The sequence below is a fragment of the Triturus cristatus genome, chromosome 4_2 (genome assembly GCF_964204655.1).
Source record: "Triturus cristatus chromosome 4_2, aTriCri1.1, whole genome shotgun sequence".
Taxonomy (NCBI): Eukaryota; Metazoa; Chordata; class Amphibia; order Caudata; family Salamandridae; genus Triturus; species Triturus cristatus.
In genome coordinates this window covers 434,403,573-434,425,388 of record NC_140586.1, presented here as the reverse complement: position 1 = coordinate 434,425,388, position 21,816 = coordinate 434,403,573, and the positions used below count along the sequence as shown (strand labels likewise).

The window sequence follows — 21,816 nt, the reverse complement described above, 5'->3', positions numbered from 1 at the left end:
AGCTAATTCTGTATGCACATGGCACAAACTAGCAAAGTAGCCTGGAATAGAGCGGATATAGTCACCTCACCATACTTAACAGTCTTCTTTTATCTGTCAGCACGGACTCTAAAGCAGTACATCAACTTGCTGCATTAAAATTTAAGTGTTCGGTGATCTATTTATTGATCAAATGTTTATCCCTATAGATCAGCTTAAGGAAGGGCAAGAAACCTTGCGACTAGATTGTTTTTCTTGAACTATAGACTGTGGCATAACATGAAGGACCGCTTCTGCACATTCCCTGTAGAAACACCTCCCTCCATAGCGCTCAACAGACTACTTGTAGTTAAATCCCTCTGGGGATTTATTACGAAAATGTAAGGCACAATGAGTGCGGAGAGACTGATGCCGATCACAGTCATGCACAGAGGGTGGGGTATGTATATAGATGTTGTGTTTCTTAATCTCAATAAAGCATACACAATGTCAATGTCAATTAACACTATCTGTAGAATAGCAACCCATTCATTAGTCCTTACTTTGTGCATATTCAAACAAAAGACGAGACACAGGTGATCCAGAGGGTTCTAAAGCACATTATGGCAGGCTCCTACCTTTCGTGCACAGCATCCTCAGCTGACTAAAACCATTACATGATCAATACACTGCATGCAAATCTACAAGAGATTCATGCTGCAAATGAAACAAGTTGCGTACCTATAAAATAAATTTTGCAGCTTGGAGCTCTCCTAGATTTACATGCATCCCATCTGCCTCCCTGGTAAAGGGAGGGAGCTTTCAAGACACAGGTTTTTAGAGAAATTGTTAAAAATATATATATATCTGAAACATGTACCCACTTACTGAGGTATTGTGGACTTGCACTTAGCGTCATAGGGGGCCAAAACAAATACTCCTGTGGTCAGCGCCTACAAAGAAAAGAAATTTGGAATAGGAAACCTTCTGGACACACCCGTTAAATGGAGGAATAATTCACTGCATCTGAATCCAGATGTTTTACTCATGTTGCTTTGACGGAAGGACCTGTTGCCTTGGGGCTTCTGAGTAGTGATCCCTGGGAAATGTGAGGGCCTTTATTTGTAAGCTTCTGGTTAAGCTGTTGGGGCCTCTGTCCCTGATGGAGAATAGAAATATTGTAACTATGACTAGTTGCTTTTTGTGACCACATTTTTAGAATCAACAAGGTGGTCTCTCTTGTATAGTGGACAATTGTTGAAGCAGTGTTCTGCCAACAGGTAGTCGCACAAAGCTCTGTAAGCCATTGAATTTCTATAATTTTGTCAGGTATCAGAATTTGAATTCCCAACATGAATCCAAATCTCCACTGTGCTCTCTTACATTCTTAAAATGTGGGTGATGTTGGAATGGGGGACGAGCCCTAAAACATTTTATACACGCATTTTTTCTGCTTTGAAAGGGCCTGTTTTAATAAATGTGTGAACAAAAAGTAAGATTAGAAACATGTTGAAGATTTTCGTTTATAGAATTCCAAAGAATGTTGTTTATTTAGATTAGAAACGCGCTCTAAAACAAACTCAACATTTGTTACTTGACAAAATAAGATTAACACTCTTTCCTTTAGAACTGCTTTTGCTGAGCAGGTTCAGGGTTCTCTTTACGAAGCAATCATCCCACTTGTATCCAATGAAAGTTAGAAAAACAGCCAATGCCAAAAATATTCACCCCTTTATTGGAAACGTAAATCTTTAATTAAGGTTTACCAGTGAGGGTTCTACATGAGTGGACTAGCATCATCTAATACCAGATTGTTTTCCAACATTCACTGCCTGACAAATGGATGAGGCGTGGTGAGCTCTGGTTCTTGACACCGAGAAACCCTTTGACAGGCTTTAAGATCCTTTTCTGTTTTATGCTCTCACGTGCCATGACCTCCCTCCACAATTTCTCCAAATTATGCAAACCCCTTTATATCTTCCCTAAAGCATCACCATGCTCCTGAGGCACCATATCTCACTACTAAAATTTAGACATATTAAAGACGCTAGCTATCACCATTAGTATGTATTTTAACCATAGAACCTTATTATTAAAGATGCCAATCAACAATCATTTATTACTAATTAAGTGAAATTCTCAGCCTACACGGATGATATATTACTGCTGATCTCTAATCAAGAGAACTTTAAATGTGAAATCCCCAAAAGAAATCCAACTGTTCACAAGCATATCTGGGTCTAAACTGAATCTTGAAAATACAAATTGTACCCCTAAATAACTGTTTTTCAATACAAGTATGGTATTATGCTGGAATGCTCAAGTGTCCAGTTCAAAGGGCATGCTAATGGCCGCGCTAACCACATTTTAAAGTAAAGGCAATAAAACATTGCTGCTATTCCGGAAAAATTACATCACTCATCAAAGTGTCTTGGTGTAGTTGTGTGGACATGACAGAGAGAGAAATATATTTTCCAGCTCCTCATTCATTTTTCACCCTGCCCGTGAGCAAGGAGATGACAGTCACTTAAACGCATTGGGATTGGCGTGTTGTCAAATTCGTTACACAAGAATTTGGAGTCTTGTAGCTTATTTGGGCTTAGAGAAGTGTGTGTGTGTGTATATATATATATATATATATATATATATATATATATATATATATATATATATATATATATATATATTCACTTAAAAAACCATAGGTTTCACACATGTTATAGTTAGCTGTACATTTCACTCGTAAAAAACCAATGAAATTCCACGTTATAGTTAGATCAGGTAACTATAACTTGCGCGCCCACAATAAACTGCTGATGACGTCACATATTACATCACTCATGACATGGTCAGTGACATCACTCATCACATCAATGATGACATCTGAAATGACACATTGTGGATTGCGGTCGCGCAAGTTATAGTTACCTGATCTAACTATAACGTGGAATTTCATTGGTTTTTTACGAGTGAAATGTACAGCTAACTATAACATATGTGAAACCTATGGTTTTTTAAGTGAATTTGCAAGGTTTTTTAAATGCTAATTCCTAACTATAACGTGTGTTAAACCTATGGTTTTTTAGGTGAATTTGTACGGTTTTTTAAATGCTAAGTTATGTATTTTTTTTTTCTGATTTTTCACCGTGCGTACACCCTGCGCACGGAGCGCGCTTACAGATATATATATTGATTTAAATGCTATTTTCTCAGGACCTACTGAACAGATTTACACCAGACCTGCAAAAGGCACATCTCTGACCTGAGGACTACCTCTCAGCCAAATTTCAAGTAATTCTGTTCAGCCGTTCGGGCTGTAGCTCGGACTAAAGGTCCTATGGAAAAATGCATGGGGAAAACGCGTTTTGGGACCCCCCTTTTTTCTCAGCCCCCGCTTGACGAATCACCCCGAGACTTTCAGGGTAGGAGCGGAGCGGAGCGCCCCATTAGTTTTGAAAATTTCGCGAGGATTCGTCAATCGGCGCCAAAGTTATTCAAAATAGAATTTTGAGATTTCCTATGGAAACTCGGTCCTAACTATAACTATCTACTGGTGACCGCCAGTAGATATATATATATATATATATATATATCTATATATATATATATATATATAGATATATATATATATATATATATATATCGGTATAACTCCAACTTCTCTTCGATCCGCTTGAAAAAAACAGGAGCACGGACCACAATTGAGTGCATATTTCTTGTTTTATTTCATCCGAATAAGCTCTAGCAGCATTACGCGTTTCGGCTCCAAGGAGCCTGGATCACATGACGCACTTTAACAGTGCCAAGTCTGTTTTATACAACTTTTTTTCTATTATTTGCTTTTTATGCTTTTTTCTCTGTTCATTCTTAAAGTGACATGTGCCCAAAGTACAAAATATAGCATAGACATTAACAACATAGTGTCAACAGTTGTTTTGTAACGGTTATCACAGTTTTTTCATTCAGGTTTAAATACCTTTTCAAATCATGTAGTGTTACTCTTAGTTTTCGAGTTTTTCTGTTTGTTTGTTGTTACATCCCGGTTTAAATACCTAGTCAAACATATTCCAACATATTTGCAATTAAATACATAAAGTGCTAGTGCAATTTACAGTGCCTGCAAAACAGTAAGCTAAAAATATTTTGCCTGTAGTATATCTAAGATCCTTATCTAAAAAACGTGAAAAAATATGCTAAAAAAGTGGATAAAAACCGTGTACAAATAGTGTAAAAAGTATAAAAAGTGGGATTTACAGCAGCATAATGTATATGTTAATCTAAATTTAATCAAGAATCCATTGATCTATGTATTAATATAAATCTGGAAATGTTTTCATCTTTTACGGATCAAACTAGAGGCAGGTGTATAATTCCTCTGTGATAAGGCCTCCTGGGTATTTAGTGTCCAGGTCTAGAATGTATCTAGTTTCTAGCCGCCTGAGTGCCTTTTCTCTGTCCCCACCCTGTTTGTATGGAGGGATGGCACCGATTTTAAAATATTTGAGTTCTTTGGGGTCCGCATTTTGTGCGTTCTCAAAGTGTTTAGCTATGGAATAAGTGGTGTCCTTGTTTTTAATGGCTCTAATATGTAATAGTATCCTTTTGTGCCCTAGTAGTATTGTGCTCCCTACATAACGTAGGGCACATGGGCACTCCAGGGCATATACTGGGAAGTCAGATTTGCAGGTTAAAGCCTTCCCCATTGTTTTTTCTGAATCGCTGAATGGAGTATCATATGTTGTCTTATTAACTCCGAATTGGCACGCTTTACAAGTTTTGCAGCAATAGAAGCCCTTTCTTTGTGACAGCCAAGTATTTTTAACTTGACGAAAGGGGTCATTTTGAACAAGAACGTCCTTCATTGAAATGCCCTGGTGTATGTTATAGAGGCATTTTGTGGGAGGGTGTGACGATGATAGGATCATCTAAGATCAAAGGCCAATTTTTCCTAATAATTGTTATAATCTGTTTGTCCTGTTTACTGTATTTTTCAAAATAAATCTAAAAGAGGAGGATCCTTGTATCTGATTATCCTCAACCCTGTTGTCCTTGTTGATTAAATTCTCCCTTGTCACTCCATTACTTTTCATGATGGCCTGTTCTATGCATCTATTGGAATAGCCCCTCGCCCGGAATCTGCTTGCGCAGTCTTGTTGGGCTGAGTTCAGATCCTCTTCACAGCTACATATTAGTTTGAGTCGCAGCATCTCCCCATAGGGGATGCTTTAAATCAGATGCTGCGGGTGGAAGCTGCCTGCGTGTAATATTGAATTGCCGGCAGTGGGCTTTCTATGTAATTTAGTCTCTAGTTGGCCATCTTTGATAAAGATTTCTACATCTAAAAAATTAATAGATGTTGCACTAATGGAAGCTGTAAAGTGCAGATTGAGACTATTTGTTTTTAGCTCTTTGAACTGTTCTGCTTCCTCTGTATTACGTTGCCATACGAAAAACAAGTAATCTATAAAACGCAGCCACATAACTGTAGTTGTGTGTTCTTCATGAGTACCAGCTCCTCCCACCATCCCATATGCAAACAGGCATAACTGGCATAACTGGGGGTGAAGCTGGCACCCATGGCTACACCACACTGTTGTTAATATACAACATTCTGGAATAAAAAAATGTTGTTTTGTAAACAGAACTCGACCATATTTAAAAGCATCCTATTGTGCTGTATACATTCGGGAGTCCTTTAACCTAGGTAATGTTGTAGAGCTCTAAGACCGTCCTGATGGTTGATGAATGTGTATAATGATGTCACATCCATCCCAATGAGCAGAAAATCTTGGTGCCATTCAATGTTTTGTATCTTTGAAAGAAAGTCTCCAGTATCTCTAATATAAGATGATAGTTTTTGCACAAAATCCTGCAAGTAATAATCCACATATTGTGAAGTTTTTTTTCCAGGAGGCTGTTCCGTGCCGAAATCATCGGCCTTCCTGGCAGTTTTAATGCATCCTTGTGGATTTTTGGGATGAAGTACAAGATTGGTGTGACCAGTTTTTCATTCCTCAAAAACCTGTACTCCTGGGTGGTTAACAGTCCTGCATTTCTCATGCTGCCAATTTCATATTATACGCGCTATACGTAGATTTAAATTCTAAATGGTCACTTCTACGATAACATGCTGTTTCTGCCAGTTGGTTCATGGCTTCTTCCATGTAGTCTTTCATTTTCCACAAAACCAGATTTCCGCCTTGGTCCGCATTGCGGATAATGATGTCGTTGTTTGTTTTTAGTTTCTCCATCAATTGATGATATTGGCTCTTTGCACCTTGTGGTTTAGTTGCTTGATGCCCCTTACTATTTATTCTTGAAAAATGTCAATTGAATCCCTCACTGTGATGGGATTAAATTTGGAAACCGGTTTAAAAGGAGTGGTAGTTTTAATAGTTGCTGTACCCCCTTCTGCTGTGTTATCCATTCCAATATTATCGTCTGGGGCATTATTTTTATTTGCCAACTCATGCAACTCACCCAGAAGTAACTGGTCTGAGGCTGTGAAATTGAAAAGCGAGGGGCTTATCATCAAAGGATTAAGTTGTTGCTATATATATATATAATTCCAACTCATCGGCCATGTTCACCAAAATGAAACTAATTATTAAGGGCATCACTAATCAGATTGTTACCCTGCACCACCCTGAATTCCAACCCCTCCCCTCAAGGTATAGATAGTTTTTCGAATTTGGGGAATTAATATCAGTTTAAGGTTGGAATAAGCCTCTTTCTGGTCCTGTCCTGCCATGGAATTTGGTCCCAATCGCCAAACTTGTTATGTTATGTAATGTAAATCTTTACAATTGAACTTACTGCCACCCATCTAACCCCAATTGCAAATCAACCCCACAGCTGTGGTCAAACTCACCCAAAAGTTGTCCATCATACAGACCCTCCAGGATTTCGCGATTTCGCAGTTTGCCGCGAAATCAGCACTTTTGTAAAAATGCTGCTATTTTTTATAAAAGTGCCCGCGAAATCGCCACTTTTGTAAAAATGTCGCGATTTTTCCATAAGTGCCCGCGAAAATGAAGGAATGCATTACTGTGTACTTCATAGTGAATGTAACAGTTCAAATATTACCCGCAGGAGTCATTTCACTGGCACAGAATACATAAACCCATTTACAGAACTTCCTGCCATTGACAAATATGACAGTTCAGGCTACACAACTATGTTCTCTATTTCCATTAATTTGCCATGCTATATATTATTGGGACTAAACTGATACCTGGCAAGGGTCCCAGGACGCGTAGCAGCAGGTACATTACCCTCCAAACTATAATGCTCAATTGGGGAACTGGCATGCAGGGTACACACAGATACTTCTGCAGTTGCATTAAAGAGGTATGCTGTATGAGTGAGAATAGACCTGGCAACGTGCAGATTGCAGAAACATCTCTGTTGGAAGTGCATTAACCCATCAATCAGTTGTATTGGAAACTGTGACCTGCAGGTTACACGCAAATCTCTGTGGGAGCTGCCAAACCTCTGAGTTATCTTATTGAAGTTTAACGAGTATCTTTCTGTAGGTTGCATGGTTCTGGCAATGAGTTCACCTCGAGGGGCTATTAATAGTTTATCCAAATGCTGCAACACTAGGAAGTCAATGCACAGTGCCCGGTAATATAATTGAGAACTGTGAGGGCCCTGTACAGCCCAGATTGTCATTTTGATTTCTGCACAAACTCCAGATTATTTAAGGGTCAGAATTCTGAGCCGTGAAAAGATCTGCACAATTTCCCCCAAACTAGTTTTGGCATGTTAAACCTGCCACAATTTACCAGGAGGAAAAACGCACAGTGATTACCAAGACATGCGGTATGCAGTGACATCTACATGTTATGCCTCATGCCCAAATAAAAAGTTCGAACAGGAGGTATTTGATGACCCCAGTAAAGTCCTCGCGTCAAGGTGACAGTATTTACCGGATCAAGTAAATGACTTAACTGTACACAAGACACTTGTAGTTGAGGCTTCTGTGTGTTAGTATTCAAATATAAGTGCAGGCAGTATGAACCCGCACTGCAGTGCTTAATTTGTAATTAGAGAAAAAAAGAATAAGTGCCAGGGCTCTAATCAGCAGGACACTTCCGCTTGCACTGCCCATTTTCACTGTCAATTTCAGTAACAGCATAACTAATAAGTCACTCTCCTACAAGTGTAACAATTCTGATAATTTCAGGACCCTAAAGTTAAAAGAATGGATTTTGCAGCAGGTATTATTCATTCTTAATGCGCTATCAGAGTGGTAATTGCACACCCGGTAAATACCGACACTGCTGGATGCAGCATTTACAGAGCATGCGATTTCTGCACCATTTCTAACGAGTGGCGCGTGCCCGTTTAAGCTGCAGCAGATTTCACCAGGCAAAAATTATATATGCAAAATCTGCATGGTGCACTGCCTCTAGGGCTGGGTAGTGCAAAATGTGCCATGCCAAGCCACTGGTGACGTTTGGTACTTGCAATTAAGAAAAAACCACATTTCCTTCACTCAGTGTTCAGAATTACAAGCTGCCCTGGTGGTACCAATGAGGACTCATTTGAAGTGTCACGCCCAGTCACGGGTCCAGGAAGCGGGATACAGTCTTTCAAATGTCTCCCTCTCTCACTCGGTGTGCCGATTACAAAAATGGGCTAAGTAAATGGAGGATTGCATTTCCAAGGGATAGCAGCCTTCACCTGTGGGCTCCTTCCTCTGTTCCGTATCCCAGGTTGCCTATTTCCAAGTGGAATACTCTGCTTAAACAGTTTCCATTGTTTTAAAGCTGAAAATGGATGATTAAGAGTAAAATAAAGTGCCGCAAAAATGCTGCTAAATTTCCATATTTGTGCCGCTAAATTTGCTAATCAATGCCGCAGTAATCTGGGGGGTCTGATCATAGGAGTATCTCACAAGGTGTGGCTAACAAAACCTCTGGTTAAATAAATAAATATAAATGTATATCTATGATAAAGGATGGCTTAGCTAGATTGATAAGGATATCGTTTTAATTGACCAGATATTCACTTGGGACAGCATAGTCCCTTTTGATGATCTCAAATTAGAATTTGTCCTCCCCTCTTCCTTAGTTGAGCATTATCGCATGCTAGAAAGGACAATTAATAAATTGACAGTTAGTAAGCAACCCTTTCCCAAAGATGTCACCATTCTTTTCTGCTCCCCACAACCACTTTCCAGAGTTTTAAAAATAGAATCCAAATTTAAAGACCCAAACGTCTATGCAACCATTAGACAACCAGCCATCCCATATAATGTATGAATTAAAAGACTCTGGGTCTCCGTTAGAATGCCACTCACACTAACTAACCCAGGCACCAAACTTTGGAGATTATTCACTTGCTTAAAATCAGTCTCTTTGATGCAGTCTACTATTTGTTTTTCTTGTAGCTCACCAGGCCTTTTTGCTTCCTAGTAAACTCTGTAATGCAGGCATCTTGGACTTTGACCAATGCTGTGATTCAGCAGCCAAAGAGCCTTCTTAAACACATGGTGTTCACTTGCTTGTCATTAACTAACATTTGGACAAAAGTTTGAAAAGTATATTAATGATATTTGAGCTCCCATCACCTCCACTGATCTCCAAGTCTTCGTCTTGACATTTTTAGGGTGAAATGAGCTATTTAAGAAAGCTTTTCCCATTATTTGGGTTTAATGCTGACATCTCTATTTGACATATAACTCCAAAAACCTGAATTACCTAAATCCCATTTCCAGCCCCTATAGCTTTCTGGATTTCCACAATTTTCCTGATAAATAAAGGTACCCCAGCTGTGTGGTTGTGCCTAATGCATACAACCGGAACAGACCATAACCATATGAAGTCAACTTTGACACTCAATTTACTTATCATGGTTATAAGTTAATCCCATTCCTGTCTGGCATGATGGGTCCACCAACACATGAGGTACCATTTTGATCAGGACTATTGTTACAGTACTAAGTGATAGGATATTTGGCGTTCGTTTAAAGTTAAGCAGTTTTCTTTAACATAACATTGAGGAAATATACTTTTTCTACTCATACTTGTTGACATTTGCAGAGCATACGGAGTACAATCTATGCAAGAACAGCCCCTGGACTCTCTAGTTTTCAGACATGCCCAAGCTTTATAGGATTCTGTGAGTGCTGCATGATCCTTGCCCCTACTACAGCAGACAACCCTCATGGAAAGCGAAAGAGTTGTATTTTTTCTTTGGGCATATTTTGACTATTGCAAATATGAAAACGTTGTTCGATCCACACAAGCCACACCTCCCTGGATTCACCTGGCTCTCATATTTTTTCCCGATTGGCCCGTAGTTGATACAGTTCTGTAGGGACCGGAAGATCCCACGCCCAAATGCTGCACTGAGTTTCCATGGGTGCTGGCTAGCCCCACATCCCCCAATATCGCAGCTACCAACACCCCATGAATGATTGAAATTCCACAGAAAAACTCGACTTTTCCACTGTGTCTTAGGATCTTCCTATCTTGGAGGACAGCCCCCTCAGTAGGTTATTGATTTTCATTAGGGCAAATTTGGAACCCAAAATCATGTAACATTTGTTATTTATTGAATTCTTCAACATTTGTTGCTTTCAAATGTAAGTGGTGCCAAAAAAAACACATTTTGTAAAACACCTTCAAAATCAACAGATATCGGTAATTCGAAATTGAGTGGTACAAATAACCAGTGTACCTAAACTCTGATTGTTCAGCTACTTTCACACGTGCATACCTTTCCTTCATACTCTTTTTCCATTTAATAGAATTTACCTTCTGAAATCGACCGGCAGCAGCTCCACGCAATGAGGATTCGGTCCTAAGCCCCAGCGCGGCATACGCAGGGATCAAGGCAGCCCGCTGGTCCCCGCTGGCCCCCTGATGATTAAACAGTAAACAATGCTCGTTCAGCTTACCTGCTTCGGTTCAGGTAGACCTTTTCTCCGGGCTCTGGCGCTGACCGCTGAGGTCGTTACGGCTCTCGCTCCCTGCTGCCTGCGATCGGCGAATGTCGGTGGGCGGGGCTTGCGGTTGAGTCAGCGGAGCAGTGTGGGACTTCGTGTAGCGCGGAGTGGTGTGAGAGACCGCGATTTGGATTTGGATTTGGTTCTTGGCAATCTCTGCTTTAGGACAAGGAGAAGAGGCAGCCTGAAGAGGTCGGCTGCAATGGCCCCTAAAACAATTAATTCTAAATCGGCAGCGTCTAAGAAGAAAGGAGGTGCTGAGGGGGCAGCAGCGAAATCGGAGCAGGCAGACGCACGGCTGAAGCATCAAACGCCCGCTGCAAGGAAACATCAGCAGCTGGCTGTAAAGACACGTCAAGTAACTGCCTCAATCGCTGATATATTTTCAAAAAGCAGCAAGGAGGGTGGGGCAAAGGAGGCTACATCGCAAGCAGCAGCAGGGGCAGCACAGGAAGGTGGGGACCATTCGGTACTACCCGCCGGTCTTCTTGGCATCGAAGAGAGTGCAGAAGCGGTAGCTGCCGTGGATGTCTCCGATGAAGTCTTGGATGAAGTTCCTCAGTCCGGTAGCGGGCAAGCGACTACTACTACCCCGGCACCCGCTATTGGGGGGGACCCTGTAGCAGGAAGAACACCGGAAAGCCAGGTAACCCTGGGTAACAAGTCTGGCATGTCTTCTAAGGTAGGCCAATATATCAGCAGTGGCCCTCAAAATGAGAAGTGTGAAGAACAGCCTGAGCTGGGCGTAGCCCAAGGGACTGCAAGGCATGAGCATGAGCCAACTGTTAGTGAGGCTATTCCAGGAGCGGTGGGGGGCTTGGCGGAAAAAGTCCCTAGCGAATGTTTCTTCTCGGTGTCTGAGAACGCAGAGTGGTCAGACGAGGACGAACATAGCTCTTTTCTGGAAGGCAGTACGCAGGACACAGATAGTGATCAGAAGCAAGTACCCCCTACAACAGCAGTCAGACCTGCGGCAGGTCCGAAAGATCGCTATGAGCTAAGCTGGGACCATTTATCTGCCATGCCATTCCAAGGGAGCCCTAGCACGGAGGCATCTCAGTTGTCGCTCCTGGAATTGATACATCAGGAAATTATCTCTCATCGAGAGGAGACACGCCAAGACAGTAGGAAGTCACAAGCCGCTATGAGGAAAATGCAGGGGGCTGTGAGGAAGTTGTCTAAGGCTTGTACGACTCTGGGCGACAGAGTGTCGAACTTGGAGGAGAGGGTCGTATCAACCGAGGCCGAGGCAGCAGCCGCAGTATCTAAAGTGGATGCCCACTGCTCACAAGTGGTAGATATCCAATGGAAACTCGAGGACATGGAAAATAGACTGAGACGTAACAATCTCAGGGTCCTTGGGATTCCGGAGGGGGTCGAAGGCTCTGACATCAGAGCGTACACCATCAAGTTATTCGACCGGGCATTCCCAGAGCTCTCTGGCTGGAACTGGCCCTGTGAAATTCAGAGGGTACATCGCACTCCCTTTAAAGTACGGAAAAACGCGAGGGAAGGGGACAAGCCGAGGGCTATTCTAATTTTTCTGGGCAATTTCGTACTGAGGCAATTAATCGCAGAGAAGGCAAGACCGGACGCAAGGAGGACTAGTGAGGGAATGTCATTCTTCGTTCGGCCAGATTTCTGCCATGCCACGGTAGAAAGGAGGTGGAGGCTTCGGCAGCTCATTAAACCCTTTCAGGAAAAAAAACTACAGGTCTACCTGATAAACCCCGCCCAGTTAAAGGTTATCAATGAAGGGAAGACCCTCTATTTTTCATCTGAGATAAAGGCGAAGGAGTACCTAGACTCTTTGGGCAATTAGGTTTTTTTTTGTTTTTGTTTTTTTTTGCAGGAAAGACTATCAGCCGGTTATCTTGTCTGTCTAGGGTATTTCCTGAGGGTTACAGGGCTGTTTTCTCTTCTTTTTTCTCAGCGGTTGTCAGGCTCCTAAGTTGCTCAGGGGGTTATATGGTGCTGCCTTCTCATTCATAATGTATGTCCGTCCCCGGGGGGGCGATCTTAGGTTACAGCTATTGTTTTGTTTTTTTTTTCTCATTGCGTCCACTGCTTTTCATCCCATGCACAGACTAGGTCTGAGCGCCTCGTCTGAGGGGGTACAGGGGAGGGTGCGGGGGGGGTTGGGGTGTAGAGGGGGTGAGATGGGAGAGGGGCGGGGGAACTGGGTGTGGGGGGAAAAAGTGAAAAATGAGATAATCTGGTGTTGTAAGGAGTTTGGTAGCTATGTAGTTGGTTGGTTCAGTGTTGCAAGAGCGTTAGCTGGGATAATGTTACAGAGAACTCTGAGACAATTAGGGCACACAGATGCATTGATGATCAGAAATTTATATAATGATGGATATTAAAATATGTACCGTCAATGTTAGCGGACTGAATGACTGGAAAAAACGTCAAAAGTTGGAGTATTTTGTTAAACACAATGGGATAGATGTACTTTGTTTGCAAGAGACCCACTTACCGTGGGCCAAACGGAATTTACTCTGTATTAGGGGGTTTGATTTGATAGTCTGTACATCACAGACATCTGTAACTAGGGGGGTTGCAATCCTTGGCAGATCTTCTTTAGGGGGGGTGAAGCGGGCTAAAAGTGATAGCTTGGGTAGGTGGGTCATCGCAGAGCTGAACTTAGGATATACAATCTGTTCGATCTATGGGTCAAATTGCGATGACCCAGAGGTTTTTAACTTCCTGGAAGAGGAGCTAGCGGGCTGGCCAACCCCCTTGATAGTCTGCGGTGATCTAAATATATCCACTGACTGGCATAATGTACTTAAGTATTCAGGACGGAAACCTAGGGTGTTTCGGGCTATGTCCTCCCTCTTGAGCTCACATGGGCTTAAGGATGTTTGGGGTGAGAAGGAGACACAGAACCCAGGGTACACGTATTTTTCGCATCCGTTCCAAAAATACTCCAAATTAGATTACTTCTTTATATCAATGCCGGAACTGAATAGAGTTAGCATAAAGAAACTCCCTAGAATAATTTCTGACCACAACCCGCTGATTCTATCTTGTAGAATAGATTTAGCAGAGAAAAGTCATACTAGCTGGACTTTTGAAAGAAGGTTATTATCGGATCAAAGATGTTTAGATCATATTAAAAAATGGACAGTGGAATTCTTTGATGCAAATCGCTATAGTACCTCTAGGAATAGCGTTTGGGAAGCTTTTAAGGCGGCCCTTAGAGGGGAAACCATTAGTTGTTCAGCGAGAATAAGGAAGGCGGACAGGGGAGAGCTAGATAGGCTTATGGGCCATTTAGCGAAGGCGGAGGAACTGCACATTAGGGACATTGGCAACGGTGTAGATGGGACAGAGAGCCAAAGAAGGTTGGGCATCATTAAAGCCGAACTTCAAAAATTGGTCACACAGAAGGCAGTAGGGGATTATCAGGCATCAAGGGCTAAGCGGTATGAGACAGGGGAGCAGGCAGGTAGGGTTCTGGCACTTCGTATCAGACAGGGTAAATCGAGGAACATCATTTCTAGCATACATGAGGACGGTAAGACTTATTCGGAGACAAAGGAAATTTTAGGGGTGTTTAAAAATTTTTATCAAAAATTGTACGATGAAGAGAGCCGCCAAGGACCACAAATGGAGGAGAATGGTAGCTGGGGTCCAATGCTGGATGATCTAGCTATAGAAGAGCTAGATAGGGACCTGACTGGAAGTGAGATTCTGGCCTCCCTACGGGAACTTGCTGCTGGTAAGGCAGCAGGACCCGACGGAATTCCCCTGGAAGTGTACAAAAGCATTGAATCTGAGATAGTGCCTATCTTGCTGGATCTCTTTAATGGTATACTGTGTACAGGGGACATTCCAGATTCATGGAAAGAGACCAATATAATTGTCTTTCACAAGAAGGATAAACCCAAGGAGAACCCAGGTTCTTACCGACCTATCTCGCTCATCAACGCGGATACTAAACTGTACTCGAAAATATGGGCCAAAAGGCTAGGGAGGGTCATTGGCGGTCTTGTCTCTCCTTGGCAGCATGGGTTTGTGCCTGGGCGCGGAACGACGGACCACACACGCCGTGCTATCGCACTGTTCGATGCTCATGCTGCTGGGGGGGGGTGAGATGGCCATGATCCTCCTAGATGCGGAGAAAGCGTTTGACCGCGTGGTCTGGGAGTATTTATGGGGTATTCTTGTAGGCAGGGGATTTGGTCCCAAGGTCATCAGGGCTCTTAGAGCTATGTACAAAGATCCGGTGGCCAGGGTGTCAGTAATGGGGGAGAGTTCGGAGAAAATTGTGATTAAGAGAGGAACGCGTCAGGGTTGTCCTTGTTCTCCGATCCTCTTTTCTCTATATATAGACCCCCTGATTCAAAGAATTTTGGGCTGCCCTCAGATTAGTCCAGTGATGTTGAACGGGTATACAACCAAACTGCTAGCATACGCTGACGATCTGGCGGTTCTTACTACTGACCCCCAGCAGGCGATGTCTGCACTTGCAGAGCTGGCGGAAGACTTTGGTAGCAGGTCTGGGTATCTGTTAAATGAGGGGAAGACCCAGATTATTTGCACTAAGAACATTAATAAGTCGGACAGTAGATACGTAGACTCAGCGGTCTATTTAGGGGTCAGAATTAATGCCTCAGTAGATAAGATCATTACAGAAAATTATTGCCCCCTAATGGGATCGATTGAAGCAGAATTAAAGAGGTTGGACGTATTACACCTCTCCCTGGTAGGACGGGTAAACGTCCTTAAAATGTCAATATTTCCGAAGGTCCTTTACTTGTTTCGAGCCATCCCATTATTGCTGGAGGAAAAACTATTAAAAAATCTGGAGTCAATATTTAACCGGTTTATCTGGCAATATGGGAAGACTAGGCGCTCCATGAACCTTATGTCGCTCCCGTTTGTAAGGGGGGGCATGGCTTTACCAAACCTTCGTCTATATCATTTATCTTGCCTTCTGGCTCAAATGTCAATACTTTTTCAATCAGCTCCCAGCTCGGTAGCGGCCCAGGCAGAGAGTCAGGATCCCCCATCTATTTTTGAGCTGTTAGTGGGGAAGAAGGCTGTGGGGCTACTCTTGAGCGAGGTGGATCGGAGATTTTATAAGAGGGCCCGGCTTAAGATCATGGGTGGGGTTTGGGGGTCATGGAAAGCCGTCCAAAAGCTGCTTGAAATTCCTAAGATTAATGCGCACCTCCTTCTCTGGAACTCTAACCTATTTCCTTATATGGGTATGGACAGGAATTGCGCGGCTTGGAAAGTACATGGAATTAGTTCTATTGGGGATATTATGGAGGGGGGGAGATCCTCAGGTTCGAAGTGATCCAACACAAGTTTGGGATTTCATCTAATCATTGGTTTACGTATGGACAGTTAGTCCAAACGTTGAAGGCTTTTAGACCGAGGATACTTGAAACAAGACGTTTCCCCTTGATCGATTATTTATGGAACGGGGGTAATAAAATAACATTTGTCTATAATCACTTAATGACGGGTATTCAGGACGATTTGGAGAAGACAGAATCGGCAATTGCAGGGAAATTAGGCGACCCCGACGTGGATTTAGATCTAGCACTTGTATTAAATAAGAGATTATTTCGATCTTCTAACCTACGGGCTCAGCATTACAAAACGCTGTTTAATCTGTATTTTACTCCGGCGAAGCTGTATGCCTGGGGTCTGGTGGAGAATGATAAGTGTCCTAGATGCAATAATGGTCCAGCGGATCTAATCCACATGTTCCACCAGTGCGATAAGCTTTCTATGGTACTAATGGAAATCTCTAAGTTTTTGGAGGGGCTGCTAGACCGTAGGATTAGGCTATCCCCCACGTTGATGTTGATAGGTGTAGATAGGAAATTGGAGTTGGGTAGGGCGGCTGAAGCTCTGGTCTTTATATCAACTGCAGTGCTACGCATCCTTATTTCAGCAGCTTGGAAAGATTCCTCCCCTCCGACATTTCAAATGTGGATTGCAAGGTTGCTGGGAGTGCAAAATATTGAGGCTTGTCTATATGAGTCAAAAGGTAAAACATTAAGGGAATTAGGAAGAAATATTTGGGCACCACTTGCTATCTGGAGGAGCTTGAGCGCCTAAATACTGCTTTATTTATTTATTCATGTATTTAATGATAACGAATGGTTTAGAACTATTGCCCTATTATTATTATTAGTTTGTCCTTGTTTTATTTGTATCTACAATGGTTAGTATTGTCTAAAAGTGCTCTTGTATGGTTTAACAGGAATATCTATTTAATGAATTCGTAAAATTTGTGTACGACACCAGTAATCTCAATAAAAATAAAAAAAAAAATAAAAAAAGAATTTACCTTCTGAATTGATACATGGTCTAAACACAAGGAAAAATCATTATTAGTCACAGGTCAGTAAATGCTTTGGGTACCGCATGTTTTTCAGTACCCGCCAGTGAGACCTGCCCCAGTTTTTAAAAACAGGCCCCTAGTGTTCTTAAGGGATAAGGGTTAGCAGCAAATTGGTTAAAAAGTATGATACATAGAATTAGTACATTGGAATGTGGAGCACTCCATTGAAGACAATGGAGTGCTCCGTGCTTCTACGGGGCGGTAAAGGCCCACAGAGCAACATTCCAATGTTGCTTTTGTTCACAGGTGAACAAAGGCCTCTCAAAGCTCAAGGGGTTTAAAACCCCTCGAACTCCGAGAAGCCTTTGTTTAATTTGTTAGAACATTCTGTGCTCTAGTGCCAGAATGTTCTTATAGCCCTTCGTAGCTGGGCTATACCGGCTATTAAAGTCCTGCTCCCTTGTTAAAGTCCCTCGCCTTCGGCTCGGGCCTTTAACACTGGAGCAGGCATTTAATACCCTGTATAGCCCGCTACGGCGGGCTATAAGGCTAAAGTATACAGTTGCCAGCAGTCATCCTTTGGAATCATTTCTTTTGCTAATTTCTACAGTCCACAAGTTTAAACAGAGTTGATCTATACCTTCAGACAGTAACTAAAAAGCCATCAAATATGATTGCACTCTGTGAGACTGACTTTAGGTAACCCATCTCTCTCCACTTTTGTACAATGATATGTACTGGAGCAGTGGTTCTTGACCTGTGTTCCGAGGACATCTGAGGGTCGGTGAGGCCTTCTCAGGGAGTCCATGACTAGAAAATTAAATATTAAAATATACGAATAAAGAAGCAAATGTTTTATCTATATTTGATTGTAAATTAAACAAAATATTTAACTGTTTGAGCATCGGTTTGTATATTTGTTTTTATATCTTGGTGTTTTGTTTTGAGATTCAAATCATTGGCCATGGTTTCCCAGATTGTAGTAACGATTCAGTGGGGGTCCACAGATCTCAAAAGGTTATAAAATGTTGTACTAGAGTACAATTCAAATTTTTAAATCGATTTGTTTTTCCTTTTATTTCAGAGACATGAAATGGATTCCAACCGAAGGAAGTTCCACTTGTAAGAGTGCAGTTCTAAAATGCAGTATTTCTGCAGCACATCTTAATCTTGGACATTCGCATACTTGTTACAGCTTTTTTCCCTGCATTTCTGTAAATAAATGTTTTGATATTCTTAAAATCTGGATTTGGTATTTAAATGTGCTCTCCATATTTTAGCTATTATTTTTGCAAAACTGATTTCCACTGCTTTATTTATTATTTTTTGCCTGATTCTACTTTGCCATGCCTTTAGAAATATTTTGTCATGATAGAGTTGGGTTTGTGTGTACATGCAGTATGTTTCATCTTCCTTACTAATTGATATTTGTAGTTTTCAGACATCGAATAAAGATAGCAATAAGTTAAGATGGACTCCCCAGAGAAATTGTGCTAACTTACCCTCCCTGAATTCCCAAGATTGTCTGTGCTTAACGTTTCCCTCCCATTCTCAAACCTGCTTGTTATGCTTAGAGACGTATGTGACCATGGCAGACAGCGAAACACTTGTGACAGACAATTGTAAAAACGACCCAATATTTCATGTCTCCAGCTATGCAGTGGAAACAAGATTACTTGCAGTGCTTTCAGCTGCTGTGGTAGTTTTTTAGTACGCAAAGACATAATCAGACCGTTTTCGTTTTGTGCTAAACGTTAGCCTTCTAACAGCATGCTGTGCAAAGATCTGAATGTACAGGCCTTTTCGTATGTGATTAGGGGGCCCTAGGCAAGATACAACTTTATTCTGTCCTGGCTTTGAGCCAGTGCCACGTTGAGTAAGGGAGTTTGTAGTTTAGTGTTTTGGTATGTAGGTTTATCAGGGCTAAATTCAAAATGTACCATTTAAAAAAAGGAACAGAACTGCTTTAATTAGCTGGGTAAAAGATGGGGCTGCTGGGCACCTAAGCCGAATTGGAAATGTGAGAAATTAGGTTTTGTTCAGGGAGGTGTAAGCCCATTTCAAGCAACAACCACGATCCTTGTCAGTGTGAACCACCAAAAGTCACTATATTAAACTGTGCTTAACCCTCTGTTAGCTTGGCCCAAAAGCAGTCAAGCTTAACATCGAGGCAGTGTATGAAGTATTTGTCCAACCCACAAACAGTAATAAAGTGAAAATACAACACAAGAAAAATTGAGTAATATTAAAAGAATTACTTGACACCAAAACGATATAAATCCAGTCAGTGGAACCAGAGATTTGTAATTTCAAAGATTTAAGGTAAGTATAGCACCTAGAAGCAAAAAACTCCACACACGATTATCTGGTTGTGCAAGACCGGGTGATAGTCACAAGTTTGGGCCAGCCGCGATAGAGCGCGGACCAGATACAGGAACCAAGGTTAATCCTGCTTAAAAAGTTACCTTCTGAAGTGGAGTGGAAAGATCCCAGCTTGAGGTGGAGGAGACCACAAGGAGCATGGAGAGCGCCACGGATGGTTGTTGCTGTAGCACGAACCAAGAAACAAAAAGAGGGGGTTGTCCTATAACCCTCACCGCCCTAGGCTATTATGTCATATAGAAAATGAGGAGCGTGAAGATAAAACGTTTGAATCGACAGTCTTGCAAAACACAACAAATTTGTTAGTGTGACATCCAATGTCTTCAGTTTAGCTCTAGTGGAATATTGGCCACACATGTAAGTTTGACCAGTTGTATGTATTTACCAAGTTTTAGATCTTATTTCAAAGAAAATATATTATATTAAAATGCATTATTCATCAAAACACAAGACTAAAATGAAATGTTTATTTATGCATACATTCCAAAAAGTAAGAATAAAAAAAGAGGTAAGGCAAAACGTATGGGGATGACCCTGCAGAGAGGGGCAGGTTTAACAGAAAGCAAGCCCAGTTTTGAGTCTTCCCCAGTATAACATTAAAAAAATGTGTTCTAGGTGCAAAAGGGAATGAATACTTAACACTGGCTGACATGGGCTCACACCTAGAGAAGTCTCAAAATTGCCAACGTAATCCTTATTTGACATAGTTTGTCTTCCAGACTGCTTGCACATTGCTAGCACCTTGCGTGCAAACCCCTGTAGCAGGCAGAGGCTGATTAATTTACAGAGAAATATTACAATAGTTTAATTTTCTGGATTTCTCTGACAGTAGCTGTGCTAGATGAAACATGGGTACAGTCTTTGTACGGTTAGGTGGAACTGTGGAATGGTTTAACATTTGCTGTTTGTTCTGCGTTTGAATAGATTTGCAAATGTGAACACTACTAAAATGTAATTTGTGTTAACATCACTATTTGAAGAGCATGTTCTTTTCAAAATTTTACAGAAAATGAAATTTGCACCTACCTAGATTCCCTTAACCTCTGTTCAAACAAAGTATGTTGTTGCTAGGTGTCTCAGGAGGCTGAGTTAGACGTAGTTTAAAATTGTAGATGGATTACTTGTAAAAATGCTTGTTCAGTAAATACTGTCAAATTGCCCGTTGTTTTCGGCAGCCTTTCCCTATCCACTAGTTAATATGATCACAGCTGTGGGTAGGGCTAACATTTTTTTGTAGGAGCACTCCACTTCTGCTCAATCAAAACATGTACTCGTGACTACCAACACATGGGTGGAGTCAAAGCACCTATACTAGTGAGTCTCACATACTTGTCTGGCAAGAGCTGTGCTGTCAAGCCAGACCATAAAAAGGCTTTCAGAAGTACTACTTGGAGAGGGCTTTGGCTGTTTTTATTGAGCAGAAGTTTTGTGCTTCCACAGTGGCAGCTGCCACCTAAAAGCATGGGTGTGGCAGGGTTGGCAGGGATAGAAAAAAAAAAAATGACTTACCTTGCTGCCGGACCCCCACCTCACATCGTCCTCTTCTGTTCCTGCTTGAAGCAGGAAGCACAAACAGGATAACCCTAGCCAATCACAACGCTGCAATGCAGCGTTATGATTGGTCTGAGTGCTGTGGTTAGGAGCACAAGACAGGCAGTGGAAGCCTGTGCATGTTCCCCACCAGGCTGTGTATTACAGCCTGGTGGGGAAAATGCAAAGTGCGCATGACAGTTTGGCCGGCCCAAGACAGCAGGCCAAACAGTCATGTGCACTTAAGTGCCCACTACTCCTCCCTTTTTGGCTGTGACACAGCCAAGCCCCCGTCCTGTGAACCTGAAAAATAAAATGATAATAACTTAGTGTTATTATCATTTTATTTTTCCATTATGCGCTGCTCCAAATGCAGTGGGGCGACGCTCCTGCGCCTTAGCGGAGGAGCCGCTGCTGTGCTTCCACAAACGAGTGCTTGCCCTCCACGCAGATGTGATCACTTTGCTTAGTTATCCAGCTGCCTAAGCCAGCAGCTGTATGTCTGAGTTTGAACTTTCTAGGGCACTCATACATGGCACTGTAATGCTATTAAAGTGTCTCAAATAACTAGATAATATGCAGGCTTTTTCTCCTGCATTAGCACAGATTGGGAGGAGGGCAGTCATTAACTTTAGAGTGCAGTTTTGTGTTACAGAGCCTAATGCTACACTAATCTACATGG

The 21,816-nt window shown here is 41.9% G+C and overlaps 1 protein-coding gene across 1 annotated transcript in view; it reads left to right on the top strand.

The window, feature by feature from the left end:
* The window catches only part of RPF1 (ribosome production factor 1 homolog), a 157,448-nt gene extending 138,984 nt beyond the window's left edge, over window positions 1–18,464 (top strand). The window contains exon 9 of the mRNA XM_085601926.1: window positions 18,307–18,464. Coding sequence (XP_085458052.1) covers window positions 18,307–18,348 — 42 coding nt within the window. The 3' untranslated portion in view covers window positions 18,349–18,464. The remainder of the gene's footprint in view (window positions 1–18,306) is intronic.
* The last annotated feature ends 3,352 nt before the right edge of the window (window positions 18,465–21,816 follow it).